This window comes from Pocillopora damicornis, chromosome 10 (assembly GCF_964200805.1).
Source record: "Pocillopora damicornis chromosome 10, jaPocDami1.2, whole genome shotgun sequence".
NCBI lineage: Eukaryota > Metazoa > Cnidaria > Anthozoa > Scleractinia > Pocilloporidae > Pocillopora > Pocillopora damicornis.
Genome location: NC_142679.1, coordinates 1,209,768 through 1,227,020, shown reverse-complemented (window position 1 = coordinate 1,227,020; position 17,253 = coordinate 1,209,768). Strand labels below are relative to the sequence as shown.

General features: G+C 38.1%; 3 protein-coding genes across 11 annotated transcripts in view; all 3 read left to right on the top strand.

The window, feature by feature from the left end:
* LOC113667745 (3'-5' exoribonuclease HELZ2) overlaps positions 1 to 2,097 on the top strand; it is a 30,142-nt gene extending 28,045 nt beyond the window's left edge. For all 9 annotated transcript variants that reach the window (XM_089185020.1, XM_089185017.1, XM_089185015.1 and 6 more), the window contains 3 exons: positions 63 to 246; positions 669 to 836; positions 1,326 to 2,097. In XM_089185020.1, coding sequence (XP_089041146.1) covers positions 63 to 246; positions 669 to 836; positions 1,326 to 1,423 — 450 coding nt within the window. In that variant the 3' untranslated portion in view covers positions 1,424 to 2,097. The remainder of the gene's footprint in view (positions 1 to 62; positions 247 to 668; positions 837 to 1,325) is intronic.
* Positions 2,098 to 5,434: 3,337 nt separating this feature from the next.
* LOC113667756 (uridylate-specific endoribonuclease B) lies at positions 5,435 to 9,204 on the top strand. The gene is made up of 6 exons (XM_089185012.1): positions 5,435 to 5,574; positions 5,741 to 5,910; positions 6,907 to 7,052; positions 7,678 to 7,756; positions 7,961 to 8,106; positions 8,861 to 9,204. The coding sequence occupies exons 1-6, from the start codon at positions 5,516 to 5,518 to the stop codon at positions 9,134 to 9,136; spliced, it is 876 nt and encodes a 291-aa protein (XP_089041138.1). The 5' UTR covers positions 5,435 to 5,515; the 3' UTR covers positions 9,137 to 9,204.
* A 4,018-nt stretch (positions 9,205 to 13,222) lies between these two features.
* Positions 13,223 to 17,073, top strand: LOC113667680 (uridylate-specific endoribonuclease B-like). The gene is made up of 6 exons (XM_027183540.2): positions 13,223 to 13,396; positions 14,167 to 14,342; positions 14,642 to 14,790; positions 15,422 to 15,500; positions 15,759 to 15,904; positions 16,433 to 17,073. The coding sequence occupies exons 1-6, from the start codon at positions 13,314 to 13,316 to the stop codon at positions 16,727 to 16,729; spliced, it is 930 nt and encodes a 309-aa protein (XP_027039341.2). The 5' UTR covers positions 13,223 to 13,313; the 3' UTR covers positions 16,730 to 17,073.
* The last annotated feature ends 180 nt before the right edge of the window (positions 17,074 to 17,253 follow it).

Sequence of the window (17,253 nt, the reverse complement as noted above, 5' to 3'; positions counted from 1 at the left end):
AAAGGAAATCGCAAAAGAGTCGAATTTTACGTAGAGAACACGAGTGTACGTTTTCATTTTAGGTCTCCGTGGTCAAAAAATTGCTTAAACTTGCCGTGAAAGGAAAAGAAAATGATGAGTCGAGAGACAGAGGAGATCAAGTTCTTGTTCTCAGCCCATACCGCGCGCAGTGCCATGTTATTCGACAAGACCTCATACACGAGGGTTTAACCAACGTGAACGTAACTTCAATTGTTAAAAGCCAAGGTAAACCTGGGTAAGAAGTAATGGGGAAGAGTGCATGAATGGCTGCTGAGGGAATTAAATTAACTACAACGAGAAATCTGCCATCAGTTCACCGTAAAGAGTGACAAAGCAATCAAATAGAGCACACAATTAACAGAGTGCAAGGCGCATTGAAAACAATCAAACAGAGCCCAGGAAAAACAGTGCGCATGAAAATTAGGAAACCATCAGTCAGGACGTTTATCGTGGAATCCACGCAAGCCACTAAGTAGCTGGTCAACCAATCAGAAAGGCTTTCCTAATATATCGCTAGTGTGGATTATTGATGATAGTGATGGTGATAATAGCAATAATAATGATGATGACGATGAAAGCTACAACAACGAAGAGGATAATGATTATAAGTGAAAGTTTTCTAGCGATCTACTTTGCTCTATTTTCAGGTAGTGAAAATGAGTTCGTGATCATATCACTTGTCCGGTCATTACCAGACTCCCAGATTGATTACGAACCCACCGGGAGATGGCTACGGGAGAACTTGGGCTTTGTCACTGACGAACATCAGATGAATGTTGCGTTGACTAGAGCGAAACAAGGACTGTGTATTATTGGTGAGTGGGATAAGAAAAACATCTTCTTTTTAAGGAGCTTGGGTTACGTAATATGTGTGGACAATATGATGTGGCAAGGAACGGATTTGCTTTGCTGATTAAAACTAACGAACACGTTCAGCTGATTGTAGTCTTTGTGAAATTTTCGAACCATAGACCTTGGAGTAGTAGTGTGATTGTTAGAACTTCCTTTCTTTTATCCTCCTTTCCCTGTTCTTGTTCCTTTCGCGAGTCGTGTAAAAGCATCTAAACATCGTGATTGAACCGACCTTACTGGGTTCTAGTAAAAAAAATGAATATCTGTACACGAAAAAATAAAAATATCTGGACACGAAAAAATAAAAATATAATACCACAAATTTTGCGATTGTGTATCATTTCAACTTGACGAGTTGTAACCCAGTGACAGTTGTCTGTCACACATGGACCTAAGTATTTCACTGATCACAAAGATTTTTTACATTTCTCTCATTTTTTCGTATTTCTCAGGTAACAAAAACTTACTAGAGGTCTGTGATTTGTGGAGCTCTCTCATTGAGCATTACCAAAGCAAATCATGCTTTGTGAATGGCAGTGACTGGCCCTGAGCTGAACGTATGTGAAGTGTAATTTCCTTTATACATCAAGCTTGAGATGGTTGTTTTCAAAGATTGGTTTACATCACCCGAATAAATGTCAACTACAAAATCTTATATAGTTAGGTAGCTTTAAAAATGTCTTAGGTAAATTAATGTTATGTAGTGTATGAATAAATTCACTTTGAGCTAGTATTTGAAATACCTCAAAGAAATTCAAAAGATTTAACAAAAGTATTTATCTCATATTCATAATCATTTAACATTAATTTTAGTTTTTATCTCGTATTCATATTACAATACTTTTAGCTAAGATAGTTATCACAAATTGTCATGTTTTCTTATTTGTAGATACAAAATTTAACACGTAAGATTTTAGATTTAGCGCCAGGGAAATGTGTAACAAATTTTTGAGAATGACATCATGGAATAGCTCAGTTCAAAAAACTTTTGTGAGTTCCTTTATTTTATAGAGAAAAATTCAACAATCCTTTGAGTTGGCTGCGATGAAAACATGTCATTGCCGATCTCTCTGTTTATTGATATGTGATATTCGGAAAAAAATGAACCATAACAAGTACGATATTTTCACCAAGTGAAATTCAATGAAAACTAAAATGTTACGTGTCATCCTTTCTTAAATAAAAAGTCTGGTGTAATAGTTGAATAAATTGTCGGGTCTTTCAGTTTTGTGTGGTTGGCTAAACTCTGCCACTATAAGGGATACATATTGTTCAACATCAAACTCTAGTATTTAATATCCCCCTTTTGGTTACAAAAAGACTCTAGATTCAAAACTGGGACACCGGGAGCGTGAAAAATCAGTAACTGGTGTAAAAAATCTGACAATAGTGTTAAAAATCGGGCAGTACAGTCCGAAATTAAATAAAGACGTCCGATTTTAGACAGTTGGATCCGATTTTAGTCATAGCGTCTGATTTTAAACGCTAGTGTCTGATTTTAGACTCTAAAGTCCGATTTAAGACGCCAGTGTCTGATTTTATACCCTATTGTCCGTTTCACTTGAGTCCGATTTTAGAAACTAGTACTCGAATTTACACAGAGTGTTCGATTTCAGACCCAAGTGTCTGATTTCAGAGACTAGGGTGCAAATTCGGTATTTATTGTCTCAAAAAAAGGCTACCTATGTTTTAACTTATACACTAGTGTCTAAAATTCTGACACTAGAAAGAGTGATCCTGTCGCGTGACTTCACAGTCAACTTTAACACGGATAGGACCTAAACCGAAGAGTTTGAATCAATTTCGCAATTTTTCCAACGAACGAAATCGTGAAAATCTGACCAAACTTCAGCCAAAAGCAACTTACTCATATATTGAGGAACAAAATTGAAAGGTTACGAAGGAGGATAAACATCTTTTAAAAAATATTCAGAGACTGCTGAGCCCTGCAATAATCATATCATCTGAATTTTGATCAGATTTCAAAGATTTCGCTGGTTGGCAAAATTACGAAATTGATTCAAACTCTTTGGTTTAAGTCACATAATCCATGTAAAAGTTGACCGTGAAGTCACGCTACAGGCCCGCTCTTTCTAATGTGTAAATGTATATACACTAGTGTCCGGATTTTAGACACTAGTGTCTTAGTTTAAACATAGGAAGCCTATTTTTACGACAATAATTTCCGAATTTAGAACCCTAGTCTCTAAAATCCAATACAGGTGTCTAATTCACATACTAGTGTTTCAAATCGGTCGCTAAGGTCTAAAATCGTACACTCTGTGAAAATTCGGGTATTAATTTCTAAAATTGGACTCAAGTGAAAACGGACACACTTCGTAACAAATGGAAAGGTGATTAAGAAACGGAAATGATAAAATCTGATCAAAATTCAGCCAAAAGCTACTTCCTCGAATATTAGTGAATAAAGTTGAAAGGTTATGAAAGGGGATAAACAATCTATTGAAAAATATTCAGAGACTGCTGAGCCCTGTAATAATCATAAGGATGTACATTTGTGCCGCACTGATCGCCTCTTTCGTTTTCATTCGAATTAAAAGGAGTAAGATAAACGAAAAGTAATTAACGAGGAACTTGAATTTACACCATGCAACCAGTCCTGTAATGTGACATTTTTTTGACATGGAAACTTTGCTTTTCGGTCACAGTCAGTGGGTGACTACCAACTGTCTTGTGACACTGTTAAAAAAAAATGTAGAATACCTGCACAAGCTAGAGTGCTAGAGTGTGAAACTAAAATAAAACCCCCAGATGATAAGTAAATCGTATTATCCGTACTTCGTTTTCCGTTAAAAGCGTGTCTATGTGGGAAAATGTGACTGAATATACCAAAGTTGTCATATCCTTCCATTTAATCAATATGTAGTAGTGCTCGTTTTAGTTTATGGTTAACGAAAGGCTCCTTATTCCCTCTCGATATCATAGCTGCTTTAGCAGTTACTTCAAGACAAACGAACGAACAAGGGGTCATTACAGTCTATGGTAGAAATGCATAGTTGATGAAAGGACCTATGTTTATAGTCAATCGATATCTATGGTTGGTTATTTTACTAAGGGTAAAAGCTACATGTATTTGAATTGTAGGGTAACTTATTAAAGGCTTATTATTTTATGTCATTTCTCGGTGACTTTTCATTTTACAGCGCACCAAACCATTTAAATATTAATAAAATGACGAGACTAACATCTCAAACAGCAGAGTAGGAATTTTATTTTCATAAGAGTCAGTGAAGGCAAGGACAGTTCTCACTCGCGTATATCTCGTGTGCCAAGGAAATAAGAGCCGATATCGAAGTCTACTTCTGTTTCTTAATCACCTTTCCATTTGTTACGAAGTGTGTCCGTTTTCACTTGAGTCCGATGTTAGAAACTAATACCCGAATTTTCACAGAGTGTACGATTTTAGACCTTAGCGACCGATTTGAAACACTAGTATGTGAATTAGACACCTGTATTGGATTTTAGAGACTAGGGTTCTAAATTCGGAAATCATTGTCGTAAAATAGGCTTCCTATGTTTAAACTAAGACACTATTGTCTATAATTCGGACACTAGTGTGTACATTTTCACACTAGAAAGAGCGAGCCTGTAGCATGACTTCACGGTCAACTTTTACATGGATTATGTGACTTAAACCAAAGAGTTTGAATCAATTTCGTAATTTTGCCCACTAGCGAAATCTTGAAAATCAGATCAAAATTTGCCAAAAGCTACTTACTTGAATATTAATGAATAAAGTTGAAAGGTTATGAAGGGGGATAAATAATCTGTTCAAAAATATTCAGAGACTGCTGAGCCCTTCAGTAATCATAAGGATGTACATTTGTGCCGCACTGATCGCCGTCTTTCGTTTTCATTCGACTTAACAAGAGTAAGATAAACGAAAAGTAATGAACAACGAACTTGAATTTACATCGTGTAACCAGTCCTAGCACTGTTGTATGGGTCATAGAAATGTGACATTTTTTTAACATGGAAACTTCACTTTTCGATCACAGTTAGTGGGTGACTACCAACTACCCTGTAACGCTGTCAAAAAAAATAAGGAATACCTGCCCAAGCTAGAGTATGACACTAAAATAAAATACCTAGATGGTAAGTAGATCGTATTATCCGTACTTTGTTTTCCTTTAAACGTGTTTATATGAGAAAAATGTGACTTTGAACATGCAAAAGTTGTTATATCCTTCCATTTAATCAATATGCAGTGGTGCTCGTTTTAGTTCATGGCTAACGAAAGGCTGCGTATTCCATCTCGATATTATAGCTGCTTTGGCAGTTACTTCAAGACAAACAAACGAACAAAGGGGTCATTGCGGTCTGTGGGAGAAATGCATAGTTGATGAAGGGTCCTATGTCTATAGACAATCGATATCTATGGTTGGTTATTTTACCAGGGGTGAAAGCTACATGTATTTGAATTGCAGGGTAACTTATTAAAGGCTGTTTATTTTATGTCATTTGACAGTGACCTTCCATTTTACAGGGCACTAAATCATTTAAATATTAATAAAATGACGAGACTATAACATTGCAAACAGCAGAGTAGGAATTTCATTTTCATAAGAGTCAGTGAAGGCAAGGACAGTTCTTTCTCGCGTGTATCTGGAGTGCCAAGGAAATGAAAGCCGACATCGAAGTCTTCATCTGTATCTTGCTCACCTTCTCATTTGCCAACGGGTAACTTAATCTAACATCTCTCAAGAAGAACTCATCATATGCGTTGCCTTAGAGTTCAATATTCAATTTAACGGATTTAACAATTTCTAGACGTTCTATTCCTGAAAGTTGGTTAAAAATATTTTTTTCGGCACTTCATCCAAAGAATTTGTCTTTTATACTTCAGATCAGAAAATATTCATCCCGCCTGCCAAAATATGTGGGACAACGCAGGAAATAACTTGGTGGTTCCTCACGAATTAAGAGTTGATGCGGTGAACAACGCAAATCCGTTGTTTAAGGTGCTTTCAGCGGGAGCTGGAAAAGTCGGATCTCCTGAATTTCAACGATTCAAAGGTATTTAAGGTGTCTTTGGTATCTTTTGTTTCAAAGCCACTTACCACTGACAGGTGAAAATCTATGGGGAGCTATTTGTGCCAAAAATATCAATCGCTATTTGTCTCTTATAAAAAGGGAGGGCACAGATATAATTTAAAGGCGATTATGCGACGCGACCACAAAAGCCACATGGGTAGTCCGTGCCGGTCTGTCTTTGCCTTTATTGTCATTTCGATGTTCCTTATCAGATTTCAAGAAAGTAAGTAAGATTCGATCGGTTTATCTCTGCTAAACAAGCGGAGACTGGTTCAAGTTACAATCGATAAAAAATCGACACTAGCACTAACGATTAAGTTTTATCACTAGCGATTGATACTTTGGCACTAACGATTGAGTTTTATCACTAGCGATTGATATTTTGGCACAAATGGCTCTCCATAAAAATCCACGATACAGTACACATCAGGGCCTTTAATCAGTCGTGGTAATCTACTTCCTGTGAGGAAGTAAAAGAATGATCGCAAAATCTATGCATCTACTGAAGACATTGTTGGTCTACAATATCGCTCTGCTTAATAACCAACCTATTGTAAGTAATTTATTTCTACAGCGGAAATAAAACTCAAGGATGGACTGTGTGGGCCAAAATGCATCAATTGTAAACGTTTTTCCCTTTTTTTTTTATTTTATAAAATTACGACTTAAAAAAAAAACACTTTACAGAGAAATCTTGTCTACAGGCTAAAATAACCGGGAAATTGATTGGCAGTGCAAAGTTGCGCCGGGATTGTTATAATTCATCAAGGTAACTCAGGTTTGTGTAGTATTATGACAAAGATTTACAGCAATTATTACGTTTCCTGCTTCATAGCTTAAAATCGAGATCACGTACGCTTTCAGAGAAAAAGAAGTCTCAATCTAAAAAAAATGAAAAATCCCCTAGATTTTGATGTTTTGAAAAAACGCCGTTGAGTCAGGTGGAAAATTGTAAATGTTTTCTATAATTCTAAACAGTGTTGATGGGCGATTACCGAGCTGTGCGGCCTGCTCCCACTCAGCAACATATAGATGCCTTCATAACTGCGGTAACCCAACCAGGTGGACCTATGCAGGCGGCATTCGATTATTTAAAGCAGAAGGGATTATTGCCCCCAGGCGTGGTATGTGTAGACCACTTCTTGTAATAGAGAAATATGTTATTCATGTGTCCTGAACATGTTAGTCCTTCAAGAAGAGTCGAACTTTAGAACTTTTGATCTTGACGCCCTTCCAATGGACAACAGAGAATTCGTTTATGAACCAATGAGGTAAAAGACCACAAGGGGTGGGGTGGGGTGCGTGGAGATCACATGGTATCCAAGGGAACTATGGGGAGTCAGTTGTCGCCATAAAGAGGGACTTTAGAAAATTGACTACCGATTAGCCACCAAGGGGAAAGTGAGTCATAGACGGGGGGGGGGGGACAGGTAAATTTTATCGTGAAACAACCAAATTTCCCCCACCGCCACCCGGGGGCTAAATAATGACCGTTCCCTATTTAAGGTAACTAAACGTGAGGGCTCATGAGAAGTTGATGAAGATAACTTGATATCATTTTGCATGGTCACCGTCCCTTGCATTCAAAAGCGTAAGGAGCAATTGATCAAATAAGTTTTTTTGCTGAGGGTTAGTCCTCTGTTCGCTCCTCTAACTTCATAGATTACATTCCATCTATTTTCGTGTCACATATCCCCTGTAAAATTGCTGTTCTTTGACCCCCTCTATCGTTATGAACTTCACTTTTAGACAACCTTACAACAGTTTAAAGGTGTTTTGAACGATTTATGGTTCCGAAACAGCAATGGATTCAAACATGTATTTGTTGGTAAGTAAGGAAAATAAAATAAATAAACAAACGGAAAGTCTCTCAAGGTTTATGTCTAGATTATCCGCCATGAAAGGCCTTGGTAATAGGATCTTTTCAAACAGACCCTGAGAGAACTAAGCTACCTGGCATTCTTCGGGAATGCAAAAAAATATTCCTGCAGTCATCCTTACTAAATTCTGTGTTCACCTTTCTGTTTAACAGGCGATTTAAACGCCAACGCCAACACTTTCACTGGATTTCACAACTGGTACCAGTTCTTGCTTGAACAAGAGAGAAACCCAACTCAGACGACAAATATCTTTTTCAGACCACCCGCACATCTGCCGCCCTTCGTGGGGAATAGACTGGTTAGTTATTTCATTCAGAGTGGAAATATCTACTGAAAAAGCTGTGAAGCCATAACCTCCTGCAAACCTTAAATTTAATTTCGATTCGTACTCAGATGACCAATATCCTCTTCAAACACCGCAACCTTTCGTGGGCAATAAACTGGTTAGTCATTTCATTCAGAGCGGAAATATCTACCAAGAATGTTCTAAAGCCATAGCGTCCTGCAAATCTTATATTTAGTTTCGATTGGTACCCTATCTGTGTTCGTAACTGCAATATTGATTGATTGATTCATTCATTTCTACCGGCTTTAAAGGAAGGTGGTGTGGGGTACAAGCTTGCAGTGTCAACCACACTATTCTGCTTGAATGTTCATGTCACGTTACTCTGATACTTCTCGATAAAAAAGAAGTTTTTACAAGTGTGCGTGCTAAACGACAAGGCCCTAAGAGAGAAGTGCTTCGAAATAGTCAGGGCTGAGCAGGCTTTCAGCCAAGCCCTATAAATCCTAAGCTCAGCGCTGGCTAAACAAGATGCCGTAACGTAATCTTAGCCCACAGCCCGAGATACTGTTCGCGTTCTGCAATTAAAAGTCTGTTAATCATTATTATTTCACCGAGGAGTGGCGTTCGGCTGCATACCTCTGTTGGGTGTGCACTGCTGTAATCCTAATTGACACCATAAACATTTGTGTGCCCTTGACAGCCCATTGCTGAATTTCAAATACAAAAAGGGAAATACTGAGTTTCTCTCTAACGTTCTTATTTACAGCCATATTTTCTGCGTGGACTAACATTTAGATGGAGAGGGGCGAACAAAGTACCACAGGGCAGCACCAGCAGCATGTTCGTCGGAACCAGCCCAGCATTTGATTTGACCATGTTTACTACTTGTGTATTGAAGGGACGTGCGGCAGGAGGAGGAACAACAGATTGTGTGTGTGAAATTCAAGACCCAAGGTTAGGGAAGAGCACTGCAGAATTTAGGACCATCGAGAACTCACAGAGGAAGGTCGTCACAGCCTATCCAAGAAATGTCAAATCATGAAAGGCTACCGTCTTGTATTACTGCACAGGATTTATCTGCAACATTAAAATTTTAATTCAGACGATAAATGTGTGAAAGAGATGTCTTATGAACAAACGTTACACAAATCAGCATGAAATGACTCTAATCATTTGTATACATCGGTCGAGATCTGAAGCCATAAACTTAATGTGTTTTCGTCATCTAATGGCCGCTATCTGGAGGTGTCGCCCCAGCCTCCTTTGCAAGTTCACTCCTTGAAGTAAACCAAGTCTCACCCCCAAACCTCTACCATTTCGCACCCAAATTTTTCTACTCGTTTCCTGAATTTAAAGAAAACAGCTTTCCTTTTTCGGTCAAAATCAAAACGCAAATCTAAGTCTAACGCCGCACCGCGAGGCATGATTTTTCCATGCCGTTGATAGATAATAATTTAAGATAATAAATCTCAAAACAGATCGATTACGAACCTGCAAAAGAAGTTGAGGGCAAACTTACAACTGGGAGAAACCTTACTCTAACCCCTTGTCCTATAAACTGTTCTCTTTAAGCTTAAGAGCCATTTTTCCTGTGAAAAAACCGATGCTCCACCGAAATCCACTGAGAGAGTAAATATGTATAAGTTTGTATCTTTCGTTATGAGGGATGTGATTCCAAATTTGCAGAAAACGTGTAAATCATATTTTACAGCGGAGAAGATATCCTCCCACTTACTATCCAGTCTGCCGACCAATCAGATTTCTTGAATTAACAAGATGGCTGCGTGTGTATACACGAGTGCGTGATACATTTACTCATTAGTCTCCTATCTATATGTTATGCCATGCATTAGTTAAGTGAAAATATTTTCCTACTGCTCTAACCTTGCAGAGGAGTGGAACGGAAAGACAGCGCTGACTCTCTCGCAAAGTGGTCTAAGATAATCATTAAGGAAAAGCTGCCCTAAGAAATAGAGCTAAAAACTCCAAGCATTGCAGAATATGTCATTCATAATCGTTACAGAGTAATACTATCCTGGCAAAATTTTTATCAGTGTTCAGCTCATTTGACTGGGTGCAAGTCGTTGCAGGTCGTATTTGGAAAAAGGGTTTGCTTCGCGGCTCAAATCGTAGTCAGATTGGTGCAAATACAGCAGCGACTTTTTCTTAAAGCAAAACACGTGTTTCTTGTTCATACCTGTTGCTTAGTGTAGAGAGCGACCTTCGGGACGGCATAAGGAACATCTCAAAATACGGTATACTGCTATACTCACCCAGTACCAAGTGTGTAGATACCAGCCAAACTAGTCAAATAATTATCAAGAATATCGCAAAAAAATACAAAAGCTGCAGGTAAACATAATGGGGTCAAACGGTCGATATTTACAACATACCACGTTTTTTTTAAGTTGATCCTAAATTGTGTTTAGGTCTCACCAAGAAAGCCTGGGAATAATTGTTTTGTGGTGAAGATATTTATGTTGGTAACTATTTTCCCTTTGTCGATAAACTTCAAAATACCATTGGATCGATAAAATGACACGCGATAAGGACACGTGAAACCCAATGACTGTGAAAGTAATCGATATCTTAATGGCTATAATTATCGTTGATATTTAAAACTAAAAGGACAAGTCTTTTCACGCTTGGATTGTTAAGAGAAAGAAAATGTAAGTGCATGTTCTTAGTCAATCGATGTCTCAGTGCATCACAAGGGTTTATATTTTGTTCTTGAGTAAATTCTGTTTAAAGTTTATTTCAATAAATGGCTATACAAAGGCTACATTGTACACACATTCCTCGCTGTATGATATTCTAGTGGCTGACATTTCATAAAAAAAGAACATTGAAACTATTACAACTTATAACTGTATTTCACTTTCCCTCGAGTCACGGGGCGTAAGTCGTTGCGACGTGTTGTGAAAAGTTATTACCCGGAAACAGGGTTTGGTTCTCGGCACAAATCGTAGTCAGATTGGTGCAAATACAGCAGCGATTTTTTTTTTACGTGAAGCAACACACCAAACGGTTTTTTCGCCAAGACCTGTCATACCTGTTGCTTAGCGTAGAGAGACTGACCTTAAAGACGGCATAAGGAACATCTGAAAATACAGTGTACTGCTCTACTCACACAGTACCAAGTGTGTAACCTGCATTATCATCCATGCTGATTGACAAAAGTAAATCATCGAGAGTGACAAAGTGACAACTGTAGAACAGTAAAGAGGACATTGAAATATTTATGTTCTCGCGCCTTCATTCATCGTCCATTGACTAGTTCCTTTATTTTCTTGAAAACTATCAAGAATATTGCAAAACGAAATAATTTCAAAGGCGAAGAGAAACTAACGCAAAAAATACAAAAGCCGCAGGTAAACATTATGGGGTCAGACGATCGATATTTGCAACACCCACCTTTTTTTTTTAATCGATCCCAATTGCATTTGGGTATCACCAAGGAAACTTGGAAATAGTTGTTTTGTGATGGAGATATTAATGTTGGAAACTGTTTTCCCTTTGTCGATAAACTTCAAAATACCATTGGATCGATAAAATGACACGCGATAAGGACACGTGAAACCCAATGACTGTGAAAGTAATCGATATCTTAATGGCTATAATTATCGTTGATATTTGAAACTAAAAGGACAAGTCTTTTCACGCTTGGATTGCTAAAAGAAAGAAACTTTAAGTGCTTGTTCTTAGTCAACCTCAATGCATCACCAGGGTTTATATTTTGTTCCTGAGTAAATTCTGTTTAAAGTTTATTTCAATAAATGGCTATGCAGAGGTTACACTGTACGTACATTCCTCACTATATGATATTCTAGTGGCTCTGACATTTCATTAAAAAAATGTTGAAACTATCACAACTTATAACTGTATGAAACTATCCTTCGAGTCACAGGGTGTAAGTCGTTGCGACGTGCTTGTGAAAAGCTTATTGCCCGAAAACAGGGTTTGGTTCTCAGCACCAATCGTAGTAAAATTAGTGCAAATACAGAAGCTTTTTTTTTTCGTGAAGCAACACACAAAACTGATTTTTCGCTAAGACCTGCCATACCTGTTGCTTAGCGTAGAGAGAGTGACCTTAAGGACGGCATAAGGAACATCTCAAAGTAGGGTCTACTGCTTTACTCACACAGTACCAAGCGTGTAACCTGCATTTTCATCCATGTTGCTTGACGAAAGTAAATCGCACCAGAAAGGTGACAACGCGACAACTGTAGAACAGTAAAGAGGGCATTGAATTATTTTTGTTCTCGTGCCTTCATTCAGTGTCTGTTGACTTGTTCCTTCATTTATTCACTTTATTTTCTTGAAGAGTCTTAATTTTTCAGTAAAATGGTGGTAGTTACTGGCCAAACTGGTCAAATAACTATCAAGAATGTCGCAAAACGAAATGACTTCAAGGCCGAATAGAAACTAACGAGAAAAATACAAAAGCCGCAGGTAAACGTCATGGGGTCAAAAGATCGATATTTACAGCATTCCACGTTTTTTTTAAAGTTGATCCCAAGTGTATTTAGGTATCACCTAAGACGCCTGGGAATGATTTTTTTTTTTTTGGACATGTTCATGTAAGTAACTATTTTTCCTTTGTCGATGAACCTCAAAATACCATTGGATCGATAAAATGACACGCGATAAGGACATGTGAAACCCAATGACTGTGAAAGTAATCGATATCTAATGGCTATAATTATCGTTGATATTTAAAACTAAAAGACAAGTCTTTTCACCCTTGGATTGTTGAGAGGATCCAAATTTAAGCGCTTCAAGTCAATCGATATCTTTATTGCCTCTGGGTTGATGTTTTTGGACGAGAGTTTATTTCAATAAATGTTTATGCAAAGTTATTCCGTTGCAAACTCGAAAATGTATGTATCACTTCCATATACAATAACTTTTCATTTTTTCATCAAAAAGATACACTTCTTAACAAGAAAACAAAAAATTACTATAAATAAATATTGTTTAAAATATATTTTCAAATTGAAACGATTTTGAAAACGGGTGTGTCTATATATTTCTAAGTAAATGATACTTTAGTGGCTGACATTGGATTAATTTTAAATGCTTTCAGGTCATTCCCTGAAGACCTCCTGCTATGGACCGAAGCGTTTAAATAGTCATGAAATGACCACATAAAAAGTGTTAAGAGCGTAGGAATTTAACCTCCAATTAAAAAACACTGGGTCGACGAACATATCCCAAAGATGTATACTTGGTGTATGAAGAGAGTTTTCATGAACATGAAAATCTTTGTCATCTTTTTGCTGACTTTTCCTCATGTCTCAAGGTAAATAATGATAGGGAGTTTAATAAACGACGACAGCGATGCCGTGAACAACGTCGGTTAAAAGATAGACTCGTTTTTTGCCTTCGAATCTCGCGATACTTTAAAGTCAATTCGTTTGTTTTTCACTGTCAAAACTATCTCGAAACTGAATGTGGAATACAGCGTTTAATTAGAAATAGATATTTCAATTAGTTGCCATTGTCGTTCACGTTCTCTGGAAAACGCAAAATTGATCCTTTCACCTTGTTGTTTTGCAGAATACGCAAAGAAATTTACAAATATTTCTAACGCACGTGCACAGCCATCTTTCTACTCATTAAACCTTTTGCTTAGTGGCGTTCCCGTTGCCACTGCTGTCGTGGTTTTCTTATACTTCCTCATGTTGTTTAAGGTGATATCTTTCTTCTTAATGCAGTATAAAGTAAAACACGTTTTCAGCTAATAAGTGGCCTCAGTAAAAATTCATTGCGACAAAGAGAGTAAGAATTTCAGTTTTAGGAAAGTCAGTAAAGTCACGGCCAGTTCTTAAGGGCGTATTGTACCAAGGAATAAGTGCCAATATCCAAGTCTTCTTCTTTTTCCTACTCACTTTCCCATTCATCGCAAGATCGCTTATTCTACAAATTTTGTAGAAGAGAGAGGTTTATAAAACATTCTCTCTTGGCATTTAGTATACCGTAAATTTACTATTTATAAGTGTTACTTTAAATGTTCGTGAAGAATTTCCTCTGGGACACGTCTATGTAAGAATTTGCCTTTTCACATTGCAGATCAGTAAATCTTGGAGACGCTTGCCAAAATATGTGGAACAATGCTGGAAATAACTTGGATATTCCTGCAGAATTAACGGTTAATGCGGTCAACAATGCAAACCCGTTGTTCACCGTGGTTCAAGGAGGAGGAGGAGCTGCAAAACTCGCTTCTGACGTGTTTACCCGATTTGAAGGTAATTAAAGAATAAGGTGTCTGTCAGCTGTGATTTGATTCAATTCAGAGCTTTAGTAAGCCTTGGAAATCTACGTCCAGAGGGGAAAAAACGATGGATATATATTCATCCACTGTCGACATAGTTCATCTACGATATCGCCCTGCTCTTTAAAAAGATGTTCATGAGTAGTGACTAGTTTGTAGAGTAGGAAGAACCAGGCAAAAACAGCCGAGAAATAAGATTGATATTAGCAAAAAGACTTTTAAATTGCCAATTTTTGATTCATAACTGATCATGTATATTATGATTCCAAACAGACATATTGGTCGATTACCAAGCAGTGCAGTTTGTTCTCAATCAGCAACATGTAAATGACTTCATAACTGCGGTAACCCAACCAGGAGGACCTATGGAGGCTGCACTCAATTATTTATTAGGTCAGCCAGGATCATTGCCTCAAGGCGTGGTATGTCTATAACTTATAGAACTATTCCTTTTTTGAAGGAGTAAGCTATCCAGATGTCCTGAACATGTGAGTCATTCAAGACGATTCAAACTTCAGCCCTATGGATCTTACCGTATGATGCTCTTCCACTGAGTAACAGAGAACTCAATTGTGATCTAGCAAGATAATTGGTGTTCCATTCCACACGAGATCTCAGATTTTCCTCTTTGTCCCTGCAAAAAAGGGACCACATCTTTCATTGCTCAGATCTACCAAATACAAATGATCTTGCAATGATCCAAAATTATTCGTGTGTATTTTCTCAACGGTACCGTTTCAGTAGCAAGAGCAGGCACCTGATGACCTTTTTTGGCCTTTAAATATATCGAAGCAATAAACAACGCCTAATCTTACTTCTTACTACCTCTCTTCTTGACTCTGTACTAAAAATGTCAAGTTGAATTTGCGCAAAGGAAGATGTTATTCACCTTTTCACGAGCGTGAGTCGACGAAAAAAGAAAATCCGAGAAGGCCCATAAAGTTGAAGACTTGACAAATTTGTTGGATCACCTCCACCTCTTTTTCATCACTTGTTCTAAAATCAGTTGCCTGGATCGTTCATATCTTTTATGTTTATTAACTTCACTTTCAGACAACCCTAGAACAGTTCAGATGCGTCATAGAGAAATTATGGTTTCGAAACAGCAATGGCTTTAAACATGTTTTTGTTGGTAAGTGCGGCAAATAAAATAGATAAATGGATCGTATACATAAGCCAGAGAAGCTGATTGGAGGTCTTAGATAATCCACGAAAGAACTAAGCTACTTTACACTCTCTTGCATTCCTCGCTACAATTAATATAGTACAAAGTTGGACACGCGTATCCATACTCATCAAATTCTGTGCTTCCGTTTTTATTAATATGGTACAAAGTTGGACACGCGTATCCATACGCATCAAATTCTGTGCGTCCGTTTTTATTTATCAGGAAATCAAATGCCCGGCAACAATTACAATGGATTTCACAACTGGTACCAGTTCTTCCTTGAGCAACGAAGAAACCCTGCCCAGACGACGCACATCGCTTTCAATCAGCCGCTTTTCAATCAGCCGGCTTTCGTGGGAAACAGACTGGTCAGTAATTTCAAGCGAAGCCCATTGGCTCAGCTATACAATGTGCTCGGTGACTTTACGAGCAAATCTTCAAATCAGTTTCGAACAAATTCCTCTCGAATATTTCAGAGGAAAATGTTCCTGCAAAAATGCTTCTGTATGTGTCTCCTTAAGCGGAGCTAACGAAAGGTAGCGAAAAGAGGCAATAGCGGAAAATCTCCCTGAGATAATACGAGCACGAGCCTACCAATCCTGTGCTCAGGATTGTTTAAACAAGACACCACGGTTGCACCTGTGAAATTTAGAGAGCAATCAGACGTATCAGCATCCTACCTTAATCTACAGTTCGTTTTCTTTACAAGAAACTTAAGGAAGTATACATGAAGTTAGTTTTCTTTTAATTCACGGACGAGTGGAATTCACAAGCATATGGCTTTTTTCTTCAGATGGTTCTCCATGACACTGTTGTCATTGTCGTTGGCCTTAGTAACTTATTTTTAAATTATAAAGAGAGAAACACTTAGAGTCTCTTTGACCTTTTTATTTCAGCCAAAATTTTTGCGTCGGCTATCATTCAGATGGAGAGGGGCGACCAAAGTACCACCGGGCAGCAGCAGCAGCATGTTCGTTGGAACCAGCCCAGCATTTGATTTGGCCATGTTTACGACTTGTGTATTGAAGGGACGTGCGGCAGGAGGAGGAGGAAACGGCAATAGAGTAACAGACTGTGAATGCAATATCCACGTACCAGCCGGAGGGCTACCGCAGAGCCTGGTACGATTTAGGACCGTCGAGGACCCACAGAATGAATGGGTTGTCACCGCCTATCCAAGAAACGTCCAATAGATGAACCAGCCCAGCATTTGATCTGGCCATGTTTACTGCTTGTTCAGTGAGGGGACGTGCACCCGGAGGAGGAGCAATAGGAGGAAATGGCAATAAAGACATAGACTGTGAATGAAACTTTCACTCCGACGGATGGTTACCGCAGAGCCTGGTATAATTTAAGACCGTTGAAGACCCGCATAATGAGTGGGTTGTCACCGCCTATCCACTGAATGTCCAATAGATGAAATTAGCGTTTTGTTCCACTTGAAAAATTTTAATCTACACGATATCTGTGTTAGAGAGATGCCTTAGTTATAAATGGTACACAATCAAGTATTAAATGATACTCATCCTGGTATAAACTAGTCGTAACCTGAAGTCATTAACGGCCACAGAACTGCGATGTGTTTTCTTCATCTATTGGCCCGTATCTGAAGGTCTTGCTCCCTTGCAAGTTAACCAACTTCCTTTGCGAGTTCACTCCTTGAAGTAGAATAAGTCCCACCTCTCAAACCTCTACCAGTTCGCACCAAAATCATTTA